The sequence below is a fragment of the Lagopus leucura genome, unplaced genomic scaffold, assembly GCF_019238085.1.
Source record: "Lagopus leucura isolate 7727_CA_CO unplaced genomic scaffold, USGS_WTPT01 63731-0_obj-0_obj, whole genome shotgun sequence".
NCBI classification, from domain to species: domain Eukaryota; kingdom Metazoa; phylum Chordata; class Aves; order Galliformes; family Phasianidae; genus Lagopus; species Lagopus leucura.
The window spans coordinates 126,035-146,445 of record NW_024962403.1 but is presented as its reverse complement, the minus strand read 5'-3'; the positions used below and the strand labels follow the sequence as shown (position 1 = coordinate 146,445).

General features: G+C 45.8%; 1 protein-coding gene across 5 annotated transcripts in view; it reads right to left on the bottom strand.

The window, feature by feature from the left end:
* LOC122190588 (E3 ubiquitin-protein ligase RNF220) overlaps window positions 1-20,411 on the bottom strand; it is a 159,902-nt gene that overhangs the window by 29,065 nt on the left and 110,426 nt on the right. For 2 of the 5 annotated variants that reach the window (XM_042890635.1, XM_042890636.1), the window contains 3 exons: window positions 19,626-19,668; window positions 13,272-13,393; window positions 12,142-12,274 (listed from right to left, as the gene is read on the bottom strand). In XM_042890635.1, the coding sequence (XP_042746569.1) occupies window positions 12,142-12,274; window positions 13,272-13,393; window positions 19,626-19,668 (298 nt within the window). Of the gene's footprint in view, window positions 1-12,141; window positions 12,275-13,271; window positions 13,394-19,625; window positions 19,669-19,840; window positions 19,912-20,411 lie in introns of those variants that run through there. The other 3 variants (XM_042890637.1, XM_042890639.1, XM_042890640.1) reach the window with 2 other exon arrangements.

Sequence of the window (20,411 nt, the reverse complement as noted above, 5' to 3'; positions counted from 1 at the left end):
TGCCTAACTTCCTGAGGTTGCTTCCATGCACAAAGCCAGTGAAAACACCCACACAGCTGTTCAAATATTTGACGTCTGAACTGCTTGACATTATTCATTCATCTCAGGCTCATTCAAAACAGATTTCTGGACAAGTGCTGTTATAAATGGATTAAGAGGGCCACTAAATGCAAGGAAGGCCTGATAGGATCACACCTGCTTCTCAGTAACTCAGCCCAAGACTAAAGAGGGCTCAGAACTTTAGCTCATGCTGACAGCTCCACAGTACCATCCAGAAACGAGGAAGATGCGAAACGGAGCACTGAGGGCACTGAGCAGAACAAACCAGCTCTGTAACGGGTCTGTTTCAGACCCAAAGGAGGAGATGAGGAGCTTCCAGAAGACCCCCAGCCACCACACGTGGGTGATTTGCAATCTAGCAGCGTGCCCCCGGTTCCTTGGCAGGGCTTTGCTACCGAAGGACACGCAGTAATTCACCGCATCCGCAGAGCTGCCTAGAGTGCACTGCTAAAACCAATGCCACTATCCAGAGGTCAATGCTCAAGACCAGAACTTTATCCCAATGTGTTAATAAAGTGAAATCCGACAACTGAATGTTAAGTTGTACGCCTGACCTAGGAATTCACAGGAGATGTGATCCTGAGGCTGTTATTCATAGGAACAGCTGCGAATCTTACACAGAGGGTCACCTAAATCCTCAAGAACATAATTCCACATGTGAATTTGAAAATGCTACTTACAGATTAAACCAAAGCACAAACTCTCTTACATCTTGGTGAAGAATTTTTTTTTGTTCTTGCTGTGCACTTGGCAGGAGGCAACCACTAGTCATGTGCTGCCATCCCCGACACAATTAGCCTCCTGATGCGAAAGCACCACAATGCTCTGACAGTCTTAATCCCTGCTGCCTCCTTAAGGTCCAGACAAACAGGAGTGAGCAGGCAGGTCAGGCACTGGGGCCATTAAGCAGAGAAAAAACAAAGTTACAGCTCTGTCTCCAATCCCCATTGCTCTTGCAGCCAGGTGCTCTGACAAGCAATTCCAGCACTGGTATTGAGTGGCACCTCTATAAACCCTGTGACAGTTTGGGAGACAAACTCCCCCATCAATCAGAGTGTACCTATCAAGATCACTTACCTAGAGCGCCCGCTGCCCTCCGGCACTGTGTACACAGCTTTGCTTGGGCTGGCCTTGGAGCAATCCACCTGAGCTCCGATTCAAGTCGGTTTCTGAAAATTTTAGGTGATCTACAGAAGCAAAAATGTTTCTGAAATACAGAGGCCGAGCTCTGAAAAGCAGGACATACTCACACGCCTCTTCACCACCACCAGGCTGCAGGCACTGACAGGCTATAGGAATCAGCTGAGCTTGAAGGAGACAGGGAAACACTTCGCACTTCCTTCCACGTACAAATTAATAATGGCTGGTGATAAATCTCATCAGAAACCTTTTTTTCCCCTCTTTTCTAAGTTTTCAGAGCACTTTGTTTTCTCCTAAGCTATCCCCTATGCCTAAGCATCCTCCCTGACCTCTGCACCACTCCTCAAATCGCAGCTCCTTTGTGCAATCCCCCCCGATGACAGGTCATCTCAACATATCTTCACTGAATGGCAGCTCTGGCTCAGATAGAGAGTCATTAACATGATCTATATAAACAGATTCACAGAACAGAGCAGATAAAAGGACCTCACATTCAAGTCCCTCCTTTTCTCCATCACACTCGGCAGCAGATGGTTGCAGTGACAACATATGCTGCTTCAGGTGTTGGCACCGCTGTCTCTCTTGCTCACAAGGAGACTGGCGGACAAAGGAACAGAAAGGTGGGACAACCAGACCAGTGTAGACCCAGATCTCTCAGCCAAATTTCATCAACACAGCAGGGAAAACACAGGCCTACTGTGCTCCTCAGCTCCTACCTGGGCAGAACGGTCAATAAATGCACAGAGAACAGCTGGTCCCCAATGCCATCCCATCAAACACAACCAAGGAACAAAATTAAAGTGTTAGTGGTAGTATTAGCCACACCACTGTTGTGACAGCAGCTACTTGATGCTGCTCTTGCTGAAGATTAAACTCATAGGAATAACCTGGGCTTGGCTCTTAGGAATGAAAACTTCCTATCAATATCGGTAACACATACAATTCTGGATTTAAAGAAAAATTTCTGTAAGCGGGTCTAAATCGAAATCCATCTCAGCATGCAGCTCTACTGGGGCCTGTGCTGGCTGGGAAGAGGCATTCATTCTGCTCACAGGTAATTTGCACATGTTCAGGAAAGAGAAAAAGTCTCCCATAAATCTCAGAACTGCAGCCCTCGCTAATTATACTCCTTGCAGAAACCCCTTTCTGCACAACCTCCCCTTCCAGCACGTTCACTCTATTTTCTTAACGAAATGTCACTCGTTGGCTTCTTGCAGAGTAAAAACAATGAGGGCAATAAAAGTAGTTTATGCAGACACACGGCCAGGCCTCACACACACTTCCCGAGAATGGCTCTAAACTGGGTTTATTTCATCAGCTGCTGAAGTATCCCAAACTAGCACTAAGAGGACAAGATGGCACGGATGCTGTTTTGTTTTAAAAGGCGTTTGGGAAGAAAGAGAAAGCCATCAGGGGTTCTCGAAAGGAAGAGCGAGATGGAGAATGAGGCCAACCTCAGCCCTTCTCTACATTCATATCACTTCCCCAGCCATATTTTTGGACAGTCAAATCGTTCCCCCATCTTTCCTAACACAAACAGGGACAGAACACTTCTCCTAGTGACTTTCACAGCCTGTTGCAGGAAAAATGACATTTGGAAACCATGAAAAGCTGCTTGCAGGACAAGGGTTTCATTTCTCAGGAGCGAGATCCATTTCAAGCAAAACGATGATTTACCTGAAAAACTGACACCCGCCTGTGTCATCACAGCGTGCACCTGAAATAGCAGATGCATCAATCGGAGGCCGTCTGTTAGCTCCCACGGCAGCACAAACAAGCTGCCAGAGAGCCAGCGGCTCAGCAGCATCGCGGATGCTTACAGCAGTTTTTGCTCACAGATCAGAGGAACAGCTGCCTTTAAAGAAAGGGCCATATAATTTTATGACCATTAACATCATTTTGCAGCAATGCGCTGAACAAAGGGCAGGCAAGCTCCGTGGGTAAGGGTAAGAGCCAGCTGCTGCGAGGCTCGGGGAAGAGGCACTGGGGAGCTATCTAGGGGTAGGTTTCTTCTATACCTCCCAGGTACAGATCGTGGCTATAGATGGGGATGCAAAGATCTGATCTGGTGTGGCACCTCCTGCAAAGCTGCCTCCCTGAGCACTGCACCAGCACAAATCTCGAAGGTGAGAACAATCTCGCGTCGATCTCAAAGGCTGCTCTTCAAAACCCACAGCTGAAGCACAAAAGCGGCAGCAACAGCCACAGCCTTTGCAGCCACTCGTTTTTCAAAGCCGGAGAAAGGTGGATCTGAAAGCTTTTGTTCCCCCGGGGAGAGGGTGGAAACAAACAAAAAAGGAAGAGGGAGAATTAAAGTAATCTTGAATCGCTAAGCAGATTCACATCGCCGGATCAATAAGCACCACTGACAGGGATCACAGGAATGTCGCAACTTTGCCAATAACACAGCAGCACGGCAGAGCTGGCGGGATGACTTTTCTAAGGCAGCCGAGCATGAAGCGGCAAGGCTGGCGCGCAGCTGGAGCAGCACCCTGGCTTACAGCGGGCCCTGCCAGCTCAGCGCAGTTTGTTTCAAATAACGATGAGCACAGAGATTCCACTTGTCAGGGAAAGATGGGGAAAGGAACAAAATTTCACAGGCCGAGCCCACGCGCTCTTCCCCCAAACTAATTCTTTTCCAGGCTGGAAACAAGAAAGAAAAATCAGTGTTAATTTAATCAATTGATCAGCCTATTGATCGGAAAACTGGAGCTGCTAGTTAGCCGTGTGCTGCAATGCCCTCAACTCTGAAACCACAAAACACGCCATCGATTTCTTCGCTTCCAGCTCCGAAACAAGAAATAAAGCCGTGCTTTCAGCGGGAAAGCAACTTTCCAGGATGCGAGCAAACGAGTGCAACCGGCCAGGAAACAGGGCCTGCCGCACCCCGCCAGTTCCAAACTGAAATTAGTTACAGATGCAGTCACGGTGCCTTGTGTAAACTCTATCGATTGGGTAGCTGACAGTCTTCGGAGCCTCCATGCTAGGACAATCAATCCGGCTGCAGTGTCACCTGCCACTTTGCTGAACAGTTGACAATGCAATTATCCAGTGTGGAGGCAGGGAGTTGGCGTGTGTCAAACGCAGTTAGCCACTTTCCGGACACTACTCGATAATGCGTTTCACCACCGAGTGTAAGAAGAGACATGTGGAGACAGGAGCTGTTTAAAGCCATTGAGACCCGTGTTCCTTTTTCCTTTAGAAAAATCTCACTGCCCCTGACTTAACAACTGTATTCTAAAATGCTATTAAAATCACGTCAATCAGCTGTGCGGTGCTCAGGGCTGAAGTTTGACCCGAGGCTCCCAGAAGAAGGTTGCAGTTCTGGCAAAACTGCAGACGCTTGGGGAGAAAACATAAAAATTATCAAATGACCGTCTTCAAGCCTAGGACTTTCAAATCCAAAGCAGACAGACCACTAGAAAAATGGATCGGAGAGAGCAGCTAAGCAAGAACAGCAGATGGGACTGGAAGGTCTTACACCGCATGTCTGAAACCTAGGAAAATTGAAGTTTAAGGGGATGCTGTCAACTTGAAATCCAGTCAATTTCAAAAAATGGAGTAGTTTCAGGTGCTCTACCTGCTCCCTTACTCCCCCTGCCAATTTGCAGGGGTTTACAACTGCTTCTTCTGTTTTCTTTTTAATTAATTTTTTTCTCCTTTCTCTGTTGCTGGGTGACAGACATCCCTTCCCCCCCTCAAGCGATATACAAAACGCCGTCAAATGGAGAGAATTCCCCTTCATCCCACAGCAACTCTTTTTCTGGTCAGGATGACTGTTGCTGTTACATAAATCAAACAGCAAGAGATTTAGTTGATTGTGCTCCTTCCAGCTAATGCGTTCTGGCAGTTTGAGCACAAAAATTAGGTTCTCAGATTTTTGCATGCGTTAAAGTTAATGAAAATGCAGTATCAACAATCACGACTTTTAGTGTCTATAAGCACCGGTTTCTTTTTTTCTTCCCCCCCCCAAGTTAATGTGATTTTTACTTTGCTGAGTCCTATTAATCACATGATGTTCCAAAATGATGAAACCAATTGCTTGAAGCATTATGTGAACTTTAAACACACACGATATCGAACAACACTTACGTGGTGGCTCATGATGGTTTTTATAGGTAAGGTAGGTTTTTTTTTTTAAGTTCAAATCAGATTATTCTCACCTCTTTGTTCTACTGACCAAAGTCAGTCCGACATCAATATGCGACACAGTGCCTAAGAGACATTTATTAGTCACAGAATCCCTCAAATTCTACACATCATTATAAGCTATGGTGAAACAGTCAGGTATATATAGGAATCACATGAGCTACAGGACTACACAAGCAGATCCGCAGTGTTTTTAGCTCAAGTATTACCTTACAGAGAAGTATTTCCTCTCAAAGGAGAGATGCCAACATGAAGAAATGCTTGGGCTACTCCATCAGACAAGTGCAAAGTGCTGTCCTTCAGCAACAAGAGGATTACTGGGATTACCACCATTTTACACTATGGCTAAGGTAAGGCATACAAGCATTCTGGGACAAAGCAGTCCTCTAAAGAGAGGTTAAGGCATAAAATAAGCACTTGAGAAACATCAGATTTACACATCTCACCCACTTCAAAGCTTACAACAGGTAGAAGTGGCCAGCAGTAGGTAGAAAGCTGAACATAGGAAAGCAAAATTGCCAAGAAGGAGAAAGTGAGAAGGACATTCAGATGCAGATGCAGTACTGCATTCACCTTACAGACCAAGCCATGAAGAAAGCTCTGCTGGAAACTTGACAGAGAAAGGCAATGAACTGAATTCTTGTAAAGTAGGAGGAAGATCAAGAATTTCATTATGGCAAAGATTCCCCATACTCTCACCACAGACTCCTCTGCATCCAAGTTGAAGCCTGCTTTAGAATGACAGGGCAAAATGAATGAATTCTGACTCATCCCATAGAAATGGGGAAGATGATTCTGGTTACTCAATCAGCCTTCCAAAAAGGCCTAAGTACACCAATGACATTTTATTTCCCACGTGGCCTTGTAGGAGAAGCTGCAAGTTTCAGCTCAAATTCCTTTCCTGAATATATCAGTTTATACCTTCTTATTGGTATGACCCTAAATGCTGTGTGAAGCTCATCACACAGAAAAATGGGAAATCGCCCCATCTGCAGAAGCTTTCCTGCATGCCCCATTATATTTTATCTGAAAAAGAAGGCACATCTGGCTCCTAAGGGGTTTTAGTTGTGTCAAGCTCTTCTGCACTATCTTCACAGCATTAGAGAAGTTGTTTCCTCGTGCTTCAGTTTCCCTATACATGTAAGAAAGAGGCAGTATTTTGTTGGAAGAGTTCGATGATTGTTACATTGCACTGAGCAGCACAGCTGAGTTTTCCTCTTCTATTTCTTTCTGCCCTGGTAGTTACCAGACAAACTGTACTCACCAAAACCTTCTGCTGTGGCAGGAAAACTGAAGAGCATCTACTTATATTCTGAGGACAGGATTTTACACTTGTGAATGTGCTTCTAATGTTAGAGGTCTTCAGAAAGAAAACAAATGCAGGAACATGCACTATTGCCATAGAGCTTGCTTGGACAACTAACTTACAGAGGAAGAAGGCCAGTCTACATCATTTGCTACTCAAACCAATGCACATCTGATTCTGCAGAGATAAAGCTGGCTGTGGGACTGCAGCCATCTGCTGTAAACTTTCACACATTTTAATATAGTCTCACTTTCTACACAGCTGCCCTAATCGTACACAACATGAGATTCAATGCAAATGAGTACCCTGGGATAACTACACTTGGTTACAGCTTATAAAGCCTTACCAAGTCTCTCTTCTTATGCGTTAACTGATGCTGCTCTTTTCTCCTGCTTAATACATTAACAAATAGATAACAAGCCCTTTGCTAGCCTGGGAGCAGAACAGCATGGAGACAGTTGGACTAGATGAATCTTAGAGATCTTTTCCAAACTTAATGACTCTGTGAAAGAGAAGCTTGAGTCAAGCAATCCTCAATTCATCTTCAGAAGCATTCACAATCCATCAGTTGTCATCACGGTGATCTTTCTTAGAAGGCATCTGCCCCTGAAAATTCCCTGTTTACCATCAACACTTTCAAAGTCTTTCTCTCTTCTGTGTCATTTTCAAGGAAACTAACCTGCTGAAGAAACCCCCGAAAGCAACGGTGACTATCTTGCTTCCACGTCCAAAGGAAAGCTTTGCCTGGGGGAAGATGGAAGAGAGGAGGACGGTGCGGGTGGAGAGAACGTAGCTACAATTCTTCAATCTTTTCATATCTAAAGAGGACAGCAATCTCTGTTCTATCAGACCGCGTGGTTCGTGCTTTAAATGGTACTTGCTACTAGCTTGCGTTCCCTGTCGCTGTCTCCCTCCCTTTGAAGCAGACTGGACAGCTTCCTCAAGCTGGCGTTATCACTCCCTCTAACCACTCTTGGCAGGCAATCTAATTCCCCCTGAAAAGGTCACCGCCATTTTAACTGCCTTTCAATCACATTAAGCACGCTGCCGCTCGTGCTCAGAGCGCTGCGCCTGCAGCTCTCCTGACTGAGGTGCGATCGATAAACTGACATCCTGTCCCCCCGCCAGCCCCAGCCGCTCCCTCCCGGACAGCCCCTTCCAGAGAGAGCGGCCGGAGACGGAGTGGGAAGAACCCCTCGTCGAGCACGAGGCAGCAGAAGGGAGCTGCTAACCTGGTGTTTACTCATCTACTTCATCCCATCTGCTGGGGAACAGAAGGGTGCAAGCATCCCCTGCTCCCAGCCCTGCAGAGGCGCGACTTCACAGGACAGTTTGCTCAGGCATCGGCCCAGACACCTTTGAAGCTGTGTTACAAAGAACAAGCCTCCCTCAAGCTTCCCTCAATGCAATCATTACCGTTATCTCTCCCCCCGTGCTTCTTTTTTTTTTTTTTTTTTTCAGTTACGAGTTATATGTTCCACCCATCGATCCCTGTGTAAGACACTGTTTTAAGTCCTCTTGCCTTTTGACTGTGCTAAGCCGTTTAAGAGATGACAGCAGCTTCTATCAGCGCGAAGCTGATGTGATTCTTTTCAGATAAAGCACTTTTTTTCACTCCCCCCCTCCTTTTTCCTTCTTTCAAGTAAGAGACATACACACAAAAAGAGACAGTGAATCTTTCAAAGAAAAAAACCCTTTTGAACTTCCCTCAGGAAATCTTTAAAGGGATAACCTTACAGTGTAAACACTGAGGGTAACGTGCATCCATTCTGGAGAGGAACAGAAGAATTGCTACAAATACGTTGAGTGGTAGAAAAAAAAACAACTAAAAAACATCAGAGAGGGAGCCACTTGATGCTTTCACTTGTGAAGCCTCGTTGGCTTCCTAAACAGAGAAACTCATTAGACAAAGATTGCATGAAATAATCTCCTGTAACAAAGACCATCAGAAAGGGATGATCCAGGGACATGGGGACAGATGGTTCAGGAATTTCAAAAGAAATTTCAGTCTTGTGACAATTGAGAGATAGGGAAATATTTTATTAATTCCTCTCTATGGCTTTACATTTTGAAGCAAGAGCTTGATTAAAATAGCAGTAGGTATTTCATGCTGGTAGCCTTCTGCAGTCATCTTCAACTATGAATTCCTGCTTCAAACAGAACCTCTGCTGAAACAAAACCATTCCAAATCCTATCTAACTGCCAACAATCTTCATTTATACCCTGCACGGATCCAGTCTGAGATAAGCACATGAAGCAATAGCAGACGATGCTTTGCGAAGGCAGGAGAACCTCTAGAAGTACTAAATAACTCCTGACTGAATGCCTTCACCAAGCCCAACTGCTTAAGAGACAGCATACTAATCTCAGCACTTCTCACCCAGGCTGTATTCCTAGTTGCTACTATCTCCTTTTCTTTCCAACTGCTGTGTCAAGTACACTGAACCACGGCAAGCAAGGAGTACTTCAGCTCTGCTGGACTTCTTAAGACAGCCCCTAAGGTGAGAGGAGCAAATCTTCCCTGCAACAGCTTTGGGATCAAGAAAACTTCATCCTGGGAACCACACAAGTGAGGCTTTCAGCCTGTGATTGCTCTCAAGTATTAAACCATCTTCCAGAAAATCTGAGCTGGGCTGTTACTGTCCCTGACCTGCTTTCAAGGAAGAAAGAAAAAAAAAAAGAGTCGCAGCCTTCCCTCGCCTGAAAAAACTGACAAGATCTTTCAGCAAAGCTTTACTGACCTTGAGAGGCACATAAACATGCCCATTAACCAAAGATGATAAGAATAGGCAGCCAGGAACCTGTGCTAAGTTTGAGCTGCTTCTGTAAGGCTGCCCACCATCTGAGCCAACTCGTGCAATACGTGCTGGCCACAGCATCCTGCTCCACTCACCGCCCAGCTGTGACATCTCCTCCCAGCAACACACTATTAAAACCAAAACTGATGAGACACATGGATGTCTATTCTCCCCTCTGGTTTTATATATTTCCCCACGTCAACTCTTCAGACGTCCCTGACATCCCTGCAGCCTGGCAAAAGCTGTCTGGCATTATAAAAGGCCTTTGATTTCCACATCGCTGCTACTTTTTAGCAAAGGGAACAGAGCCAAACATGAAGCCTCGGGTGACAAGGGTTAATGAGGGCCTTACCAACTCCAGACAAAGCATGTTTAAGCACTGGAGAGCATCTCTAGAACACCGTGTTGTGCTTCAAGGCTGTACAATGGGGACTCTGCCCCTAGAACAAGGGAAGAACCAACATTGGCTGAGAAAGGAAAAGGAGAGTCAGCTTTACCTGAGAGTGCACAAAGCAGGTCTGACCAACAAAGACCAGAGAAAACAGGAGAATCACTAAAGGGAGCATGGAAAACTATAACTTCCTTAAAAAGAAACTCAATCAGCTAACAAGGGGAGCTTTCCAGCTTCGCTTTCACTTCCCACATTTTATGGAAGATTCCTGTATAGCGTATGCAGGTACCCTGCAGATATCATCTAGCCATCCCAAAACATTATGCAGAAAGTTGGTTTTAAGTAGTATCCTGCCTATAGCATAGCATCCTGCACCAAGAGCAGGAGTCAACTAGAAGTCCTTCCCATCAGGGCAATTACAGAGGGTTTACCCATGCTCACCTCTTCCAGTTTGCTGGTACTTTACTGGATCACTTCACATAACTAAACGCTGTTGACAGTGTCATGCAGATCTCGATAAGGAAAGAGACAGACCTCATAATTCTCAATGGAAGCAAGGCTACTTCTGTACATCAGATTCAGAGATTCACATACAGCCAGCTAGAAGAGAAGGTTGCAGCCATGACTGCTGTTACGATCTATTTAATCTTTGATGGTGAAGGAAAGTAGTTGATTTATTTAATGCAAACTAACACACTTGAGAATTCCAGTTTAAATAAAAAGTATCAGGGTGTAAACCCTCTGCATTTATACAGCCTAACCCTATCAGTTACACACACTTTGTCAACCTGGAGCCTTGTATGAAGAACACCCTGACTGAAGCCGTATGAAAACTTCAAATCCATACTTCAGTGAATTAATTCAGACACAGCTGGAAATAGATCCAGGTGAAGACAGCACAATGCTTCAGCCAAAGAAGTGGAAGATTGTGCTCTCTTCCAAAACTCAGCTGCTCGGTGCACTGAGTACACGAGTACACTCTGTATGTGCATGGTCTGTCAGGAATTAACTGAGTATCCTGTCTAATCAGGACTAGTAGAGACAAAAGCACACAGGCATCCCATGCTTCTCTGCTACTGATTGTAATAACTGCACTAAACACAAGCCTAAGGCCCTGCATGGTCTCATCAGACTGCTAGCCAGTATCATTCAACTCTCCATGCCGGAAAGAAGTAATGAAAATGAAGGCCACAGACACAGAAAGCAAACAACATGAGCTTCAATGGGTAGCCTTTAAAATCAGTAGAAGCTGCTCCTTCACCTCTGTGCTCCTGATACCTGCTTTAATATGATGTAATTTCAGAGGAAGGTAAGAGCAAATCAGAGTGCCATGTTGCCACTGAGTACACAACTGGCTTTTAAGACCAAGTCCCTCACTTAGCAGCCTTTCCTCTTGAGATGTTTTAAATTAAAATCCAAGCTGATATAGGAAGAGATTACATCCCACCCTCTATTGAACGGAGGGAGCCAGCATTCCTCCCCTCATTAGGTATGCACTACGTGGATTGCTTGTGAGACTCTCCTTAGTGCCAGAGGTTTGTGCCAAAGAGCAGTTTAGTAAATCCTCCTCCTTGAGGCCAAAAGGCTGAGTGTAAGAGAGGGGACAGGTTTCTAGCTAAAATTACATTCACCAATAAAGCTCATGAGAGGTCAAATTTTGCCATAACTCACTCTCTCCTCAGTAACTGATTTCCCCGTCACTGGGGAAGGAGCAGAAGAAGGAGAAAAATAAAATGTGTTTGTCTGGGAGCCCTAAGGGCTTGCAGTGCTGGAGGTGCAGAGCAGGTTTCTGGATTCTCATTTATCAACCTTAAAAGGGATGGAGTGATAAATGCACAACCGGGCCTTTAATATTTTATGCAGGTGCTAAAGCGACTTAGCTGTCACCTTCAATACATCACCAGAGGCTGGTACACCAGCTTTCGTCACTCCAGGCTGGGAGTTTTTACAATTTCATTTCTATTTCTATTTCCGTCTCTTCACATATTTCCACGTATATGATACTAGGTGTAACATATAAGAATCTATTTTCCCCAGATGATCTCCCCATTTTACCCGTTCCCCTCTTTAACCACATTTCTTGAGCAAGAAATAATACCATGCGTTTGCTCAGGACTTGCACAATTTTTGAATCTTACCATTCCAGAGGGGCAGAAAGCTGAAATTGCTTTACGTTCTTGCAAAGGGTTAAGGTCCCATTCTTTGGGAGAGAACTTCCACGTCCCTCCCTTTAACAACAAGCCACAGTCACCTACCACAGCTGAATGATTTACAAGGGACTCAAAACATCGGCGCACCTCGAAATCCTCCCTCCAGGAGAGTAGTGGCCCGTATCCTCTTCTGCCCACACCATTCGTATTCTTCAAAGCGGTTGCCGTTCTCGTTCTCGATGTCTACAGAGTCATCCTCGGTCATGCACGAACCTTCTCTCTGCACAGGGGAAAGCGGGGACAGAGCGTTGAGACACATGAAATAGCACTACAGGGTTAACAACTCAGGGTGAGATAGAGAAGGAAAGCTGGGCTGTTCCGGGGTAGGATTTGCTCCCCCCTCCCCATTCCCAGCCATCGGAGCTCAGAAGTAAATGGGAACTATAAGAATATGACAACCTTAAAGTCAAAAGAAGTGGCAGGGGGTCATCAGTTTTGCACAAGCAAAACTCAGCTCTGGTTCCTATGGCACTGGTGTGCATTTCAATGTGTTCCCCTACTTGGAGCACAGTTTCCCTATTTATCATGTAAACAACAGATTCCTTTGATCCCCAGCACTGAGAAGCTCCCAGGCTACAGGAGCTGACAAGGAATACTCTCCTAGAGCATTATTGAGGCACACTGATCAAAAGACACCTGTCTTTACACCACGCACTTCTTGAGATGACAAGAATGAATGAATTTGTTATCTCTGGTATGGGCTTTCCCTGCAAAACAAGCACAGAAAGCCCTATGACAATTCTCTTATCCCTGATGCTTTTTCCTCCTTATTCCTTGCTGTCTTTGGAAAAAACAGCAAGAGAACTGTTCTGCTTGAACACAATTTTTGGAGTAAGGTGGTCACGAAACATTTACAAGTGCCAGCTTGGAAAAGAATCCAACAAAAGTAATTCCAATGCTGTCGCCGTGCAGAAAGAACTCTTCTTGCTGTGCTGCATAGGAAGCATACAGCACTATAAAAGGCTTCACACACTCAACAGCTCTACACTTACTTTCTACAACTTAGACTTAGTGAAAGAGTGCAGGAAATAAATGCAAAACAGGAGAAATTCCAGAAGAATCCACCTTCCAAGACAAAGGAAGTGACTACAGACCTCAGGGAGACAGTTAGCATTGCCTGCAAGCTCAACAGTGTTAGTGTTTGCCCCATGTTAAGTCAGACAAAGCTGAGAGTAGGGAGAAGGGAATGGCAGCTGGCGATCCTGCTGCGCCTCTACCTTTGCAAGGCATTGTTCCACATGCCTACTCATCTCCTCCTCGGATCCTGACAGAGGTCGGTTGCAGAGGGGACATACCTGCCCTTCGTCTTGCTTCCTCCGTTTCATTTTTCCAATCCGAGCTGCATGGACAAAGCAAGGAAAGAAAAAAAAAAAAAAAAAAAAAGGAAAAAGGAAGATATGTCAAGTTTGTAGATCCATCCATTCCTTACACAGAAACTTGCTCTGACCACAGAAAGCCACTGCAGTGCCCAGAAGGCCTCAGACAAATTATGTAAGACAGCCACTTTCAGGAGTGTCTCCTGCACGCCCTAAATGATTCCTTCCCACACTGTCACAAGCAGATCTTAGTAGCAGGTAGCATTTATGGAAAGATCCTTGCTGTGAAAAACACAGCACCCACCCCAGACAGCTTCTGTCTCTCCCTGTTATTTTTATTTCACTGTTCTAATGTATAGAGAAACTGCCTTCTTCAGGGCATGTTCTGGGAAACAAACATGTTAGGAATCACGCTGATTAGAAAAAGCAGCCAAGGTAGCCTGTTGCTTAATATGATCTCTGGTTAATTTGAGCCATCGTTTAATGTGATCAAAACATCTGGAACCAAATCATTTGCATTAAATAGAACTTCTGTCCTTTATTATGATGGCTTTAGGCAGGTATTACTGAATAACTCAATCACTGGCTGCAAGAAAGTTCCTATTTAATTAATATGGAAGGTCAAAATTCTGAATGAGAGACAAGGAAAAGCCCAAGGAAAGCCCATGTGATAATGAGAGATGACACCACCAAAAAGCTGCAGAAATTGTTCCTGACATGGTGAGTGCTGCAGCGTGCTCTGAAAGCCTTGTCCACAAAACCTAAGAGATAACAGCTCTCTGCAGCCAGAGACAACGAGAAAGGTGCTGCAACACCAGGACCACACCAGGGTACAGGAAAGTTTGTGTCAACTGTCCCCTATGGTACATCAGATTTGTGCATTCACAGCATCGTGTGATTGATGAAGCTGGAGCTGAACACACCACCAGCCTTGAAACAGGGCTTTATTGTTGGCTTTGCTGGACATAGGAATCTCTGGGTTTGGATGTGCTTTCCCACCATTCAGAATTAGGAATATTCACCTTCCCCTACGCTCTGAAACTCCAGTATTAAGAAGGCTTCATACATCCGGAGCACTGCTTTTCCTCACTGAAAGCAAGCAGATTTGCCAAAAAAAAAAAAAAAAAAAAAAAAAAAAAAAAAAAAAAAAAAAAAAATTCCTTCAAAACAAACCTGTGTTCCTGGCATCATAAAAAGGATTCTGCAAACACAACTCTCCTACAATAACAGACAGCTCCAACCAGAGCAGGAGTGTCTTAGAGACCCAGTTCTTTGAACAGCAGCAGCTCTCTTGAGTAAATGCACACTGCTTTCATCTGGTGTTGGAGTTTCACAGTCTGTACTTCAGTATTTCTGGTAGGATGTTTTGGTAGTTTCCCCTTCTACTTTATCTGCTTAAGCCAGTTATTTTATCTGCAGCGTCAGCTTTTACTCCAGAAGTAAACTGCATGACTCCCAGTCAATACAAAAGCAAACAATAATCACCAAGTGTTATTTCAGAGCGCCCAAATGAATTATACTCCACTTCTAATTAAAACAATGACCCCTAAAGTCTTCTGCTTTATCTCCCCACTTGGAAGCCCCCAAACCAACCCCTCCAAGCTGGCACAGCACTACTACCAGGGATAGTGTTTAACCATACTCTTATCTGGTTTGTACTTCAGTGCATAAGAGCTTTCTGAAGTTCCAGGTCAGGGAGCACCTACACCCCCTAGCAGGGCTTCTTCCCTGAGAGAGCAGGCTGGAAACTGACTCAGTTGTATTCCAATAAACGCTCACCTGACCAGAAAAAAAAAAAAAGGCAGGAAGACAGAAAGCAAGCCTTCTCTATTCTAGCGACAGACACCTGTCCCTCAGCTCACCCTGTTTTTAAGCAGGGAAATGGAGGGAAGGAGCATTAAAATATTCTGGTAGGTCTCAGCAGGTGGCTCCTTGGCGAAGCAGCCCTCGTAGTTCCAGTGTCACAAGTGAAAAAGCCACTGGACAGAAGAAGTGTTGCAACCAAATCCCCTGCCATTTTCATTCTGTGGTCATTAGTGGTGCCCACAGAGGCCCGGTGTGCCCCTGGCTGACAGCAGAAAACCAAAGGGACTGCTGCAGCCTCGAAAGCCCATCCCAAGCCACATTTTCCATACCCGACACGCAGCCCTGCCATCACTTCCAATCAGCACGGCAGAGACAGAGCGGCCCCAAAGGCAGGGGGTGATTGTGGTGCTGTCCCGAAGGGGAACCGCTCAAAAGAACACGCAAGTAAGACCACAGGATTCTTAATTAGTGTTGATAGATGCGATCATTTCTAATTAGCTCACTAATCCCTCTCCCCTACACTCCTGTCGCAGGAGCTTGGGAGAAGAAAGAAGAAAAAAAACCGTGATTCCCTCTTGTAATTCAGCGAGATAAAAACACAGGCAGAAGCAGTCTGGGCTTCCAAATCTCTGCTGCCTTCCCACAGGAGGGGAGAGAGGAAGCCAGGCCACCCTCCGCAGGTGGAAGGGACCGAGTGTCTTTCTCACAGCTCTTCCCATCTAGGCTTAAGAATTATTAATGCTTGAGGATTAGGTTATGCTCTGGCTCAGAAAAATTTCCTGGAAGGAAAGCTAATGGGTTTTAGTTTTCACCGCCACGCTTCCCAGTAAACAGAAATCCACCCTCAGGATGGGGCTGTCTAATTACACCCAGAGTGCTCTTCCAGTGCATCCAGCAGTGGACACGAGACAAACCTCTCCTGCAGCATCCAAGGAGATGATTAAGTTACTCGCAATATCTCTTATGATTCCCTCCACCAGTTTGAGTGGTCCCCCGAGTCCCATGCAGACATCATTAGCAGCTCCTGCAATGGCAGGCCAATCAAATTAAATGGAAACATTTTGGTCTCCTTTCCAGTGAAAATCACCTAGCTTTGTCCCTCCCCCACCCATCACCAGCTACTGGAGCACTTGGTGTGCTTGTGGTGAATTGAGTGCAGCAACAAACCACAAAGATCATTGTAAGGACCCATTCTGCAGCTCTACTGAGAATGCCAACTTTGCAAATACCCCTAAATGTGAATCAGAGATATTTAGGCATGAGAGGTAGCACCTGCTCTCCACAAATCTACTACAAGAGTCTTGAGGAGTGTTTACACTTTGTTGGACTCATCACAAAGGGCTTCTGTGGCTGATCAACTTACCCAAGAGCATCTGATCCAAGGGAAAAGACAGCTATGACAGAGTACAAAAAGCCACCTCAAGAACAAGCTAAAGCAGGAAAACAGATGGTCAAGAATAAATCTGTTTCAGACCTTGTGTCTGATTTGCTGCTCATCTGCCTGAGAGAGAACACTAAAGGCCAAATTCACAGAAGGGTCTCGACGACACAGATAATTTTCAGCAATCTTCCACCTGACGCTGTTCTCCAAGGATGGCACAGACTTGACCTGCTGAATCCATGCTCTGGTACACTAATCATAACTGTGCCTCTAAGCAGACCTGCAGCATTAAACTCCTTCAGCATCAATTTACAGAGTGCCTTCAAGTTTTGACTTTAGCAACATGGGAAAAAAGGCAAATGAACAAAATGCCTTCTTTAACAGATAGCTACACCAGGAATCAGCACCTCATATGCCTGAGTTCACAAGGACACAACCCCATGAAGTGAGGTTAGCACAGGTGAAGGGTGCTGGATTAACTCACTGAGGCTGACAGGGAACTTCAGATACAAAAACACTCGACCAAGTATCTTACAGACAACATTAATCTGCTGCTCCAGAGCTTACAAATGCCTTATGCACAGAGCTTACAATTACCTTACGTACAGTCCAAGGTAAGTTAAAGGTTTGACTTACAGAATCAGAATTCTGGACCAAGTATATGTGAACCACATAAGGTCTTATTTACACTGCACCCAGGCTCACAGAAGACATCCCTTTCTCTACCTTCTCTTTCCTTAGCTCCTGTTCTGTCTCAAGTGACCACACTGGGATGAAACGTCCAGAAAATCTGAGAGGCCACTCAGGCACAAAGAGCCAGGGCAGCTGAGATCTGAGTCAAGGTCTACGTGGGAGAACAGCAAACACTGCAGATCCCTCTTTACAGGGGGAGTTTCCAAAAGTGATCCTAAAGCTCAGCTGGTAAGAAACTTTACAGAGACAGCCAGACAAACAGGTAACAGCAACATTGAGAAGAACCTTTAAAATATAATAGAAAAAAAGTGAAATAGTAGGTTTTTCTTGAAGATAAGTTTGCATTTTCTATATGTTATGTGTCAATAAGAACATGAAGCAGAATGCCAGATGTCTTGGACAAGTCCTACACAATTTTTGTCCACGCAAACCAATAGGGATAAGGAAATAATTCTCACAGAACAAGCTATAAAACTGTGTGATTGATAAGAAGCTTGTTAAAATACAGGATATAGATAAATAAGCTTTTTTTTTTCCAAAGCACTCAAGCATTCTCCATCTGAAACGATATTGGTTAACCAACTAACAATAACATGGTGAAGCTTACGAATAAGTTATTTTGGTACAAATGCAGAGGAGCAAATGAGAAAGCAGGCAGAGTTCAGTGGTCATAAGCACTGACAGCAGCTGAATACACTATCCAGCCACCCAGCTGAATGCTCATCTAACTGCTCAGGACTGAGCCAGGTATTACTATGGGCACATTCTGGGAATAGTAATAATCAAGAGTCATAAAAAGATAAGGTGAGGAGGAGCCAACTCTAATCCATCTTGACCAAAGCACTGCAGCTAATATTTCTGCATCCAGCTCCCTAGCTCTGGACCTAGTCCTGCTAAGGTACACAAGAGAACAATTACAGTTGTAAGTGTATTATTTAATCAAAATGCCCTCATCTGGATGATGACTGTTAGTTTTGTTCACTGTACTCTTAAAAAGAGTAGAAGGTTCAGCGAGAGCAATGCAAATGCCATGCAGAAGTAGCAGCCTCCCTTCAGCTGACAAGCCCCTTCAGTTCACAAAAACAACCCAAAGCAGGTCCCAGACTGCAGCACATACTGACTGTGCTGCAGTCCTGCTTCAGGCTAAAGTCAAAAGCAGAAAGCACCGCTGAGCTGGTTCATCAGAGCATGCTGTCATCAAGAGCTTTCATTCATCCTGGAGGACTCCACAATGCCAAGAACCTCACAAGCCTCGTTCAGACTTTTTTTGTTAAATAAAATTATTGGCCAGAAAAAAGGCAGAAGGTGTGAGCTTAGACTGAACTATCAAAAAATGATAAAGAAACAGTTTGACATCACTGACTCCAGAGACCTTTGTCACACAAAACAAGTCATTGCAGAGTAACACCTGAGTGTGTTTCAGTCATCTGAAGTCTGTGTCAGGAAAGGGGACTGCCTGCAAACAGGCAGCTCACTGCGCTCATCTAGCAGTGTGGATGTGAGCACACATGCCAACAATTATGTGATATTGATACAAGGCAACTCATCTCTTTGTTGTATGACTTGACAGACCTTCAAGAGCTTCTGGCCCTCAGGGTGCGTATTTGAAACTCTCCAAGCCGCCTCTGAATTCAGTTCAGTATTTCTTATCAAAGACATTGGGCCAGTAACTTAATAAAACTTCAACTTGTTTAAGAAGACTATACAAGAAGTAGTACTTCAAATGTAAGCAAACTATTCCAGTACTGGTACAATCTAAAGCTTTTTGTTATTTGGTTAAGATGAAGTTGGCTTTTTTTTTTTTTTTTTTTTAAAGTTTTTTTAAAACCCCACTCTGTCCTACACAACCACAGCAGGAAGCTCAATATTAATGCGTCACCTGGCAGCTTAAGCACCTGAATAGCATCTGAACGCTGCAATTTGGGTTGGCTACAGGCCATACAAAATACACGGGTCATATGTAGGCCACAGAAAAATCAGATGACCTATTATTGCTACTTTGTACAGGAAAGTTCCAATTCCTCCAAATCTGGGAGAAGCGTTTCAGCTCCAGCCTAAATAAAGTTTTCCTAAATACTTCTAAATACTAAAGCACTTTTCACTAGACAACCTTGTCTAGTTGCTGTTATTAACACGCAGAAACTCAAGCATAAAAGTAACGCACGGGCTGCAACCGGGAGTTCAAGAACCCAAAACCACGGAAGGTGACGTCAGATACAGCAATGCTCACACCGCAACTTGGAAAGTTTCCTCAGGACCCGGGCAGTGCCACAGGAGCCTGAGTGCACAGGGTTGCCGCGGGTTCGTGCGGGGACCCCAGCGGCAGAAAGCGGGGCCGGGCCGCTCCGGGAGGATGGAGGAGGGCCCGCACTCACCGTTCAGCCGGGTCTGCCGGTTCGCTCGCACCCGCAGGAAGGTCTGCAGAGGGGAGACAAGAGCGGACACGTGTCAGCGCCCCCGGCCCGCGGCCGCCGGATGTCAACAGCCGCCCCCGCCTCGTAAACAAGGCCCGGTCCCCCCGCCCCGCGCATCGTCGGGACGACGCACCGGCCCCGGGCCCGCCCCCCCTCGGCCCAACTTCAGCACCCACCTCTTCCCGGCCCCCGCCGCCGGGCCCCCTCCTGCCGCTCTGCATAGCCGCGGGCGGCCGGCGGGGCGACGAGGCGGCGGCCCCGGGGCGGCTCCCCCCGCGTGGCCCGGGATGCGGGCGGATACGGCGCGGCCCGGCAGGCGCCGCCGATCAGCCCCCAGCGGCCGCCGCCATGTTAGCCCCGGTCATGTGACCCGCCGCCGAGCGGGTGAAAGTTCACCGGGAAAACGGCAGGGAGAGGAGAGGAAGTTCCCATGGCAACCGACAGGCGGCAGCAAGGTTCGGCGAGCCCCGACCAATCAGAGCTCAGCGGCGGTAGGAAACTAGGGAGGTTTGGCCAATTAGAGATGAGGGGCGAGTGGGACTCCGGCGTGAGTGGCCAATGAGAGATCGGGTGCAAGTAGAACCCGAGGGCAAATGGCCAATCAGAACCCAGGGGCAATTGGCACCCTGTGCTACAGGGCCAATAAGAGCCCAGGAGCAACTGGACTCAAGGGGTCCTTAGCCAATAGGGCGCTTACTTACAAAATGAAAGCTGCTGATTGTGGGTTCTACCCTTTTAGTTAATTAA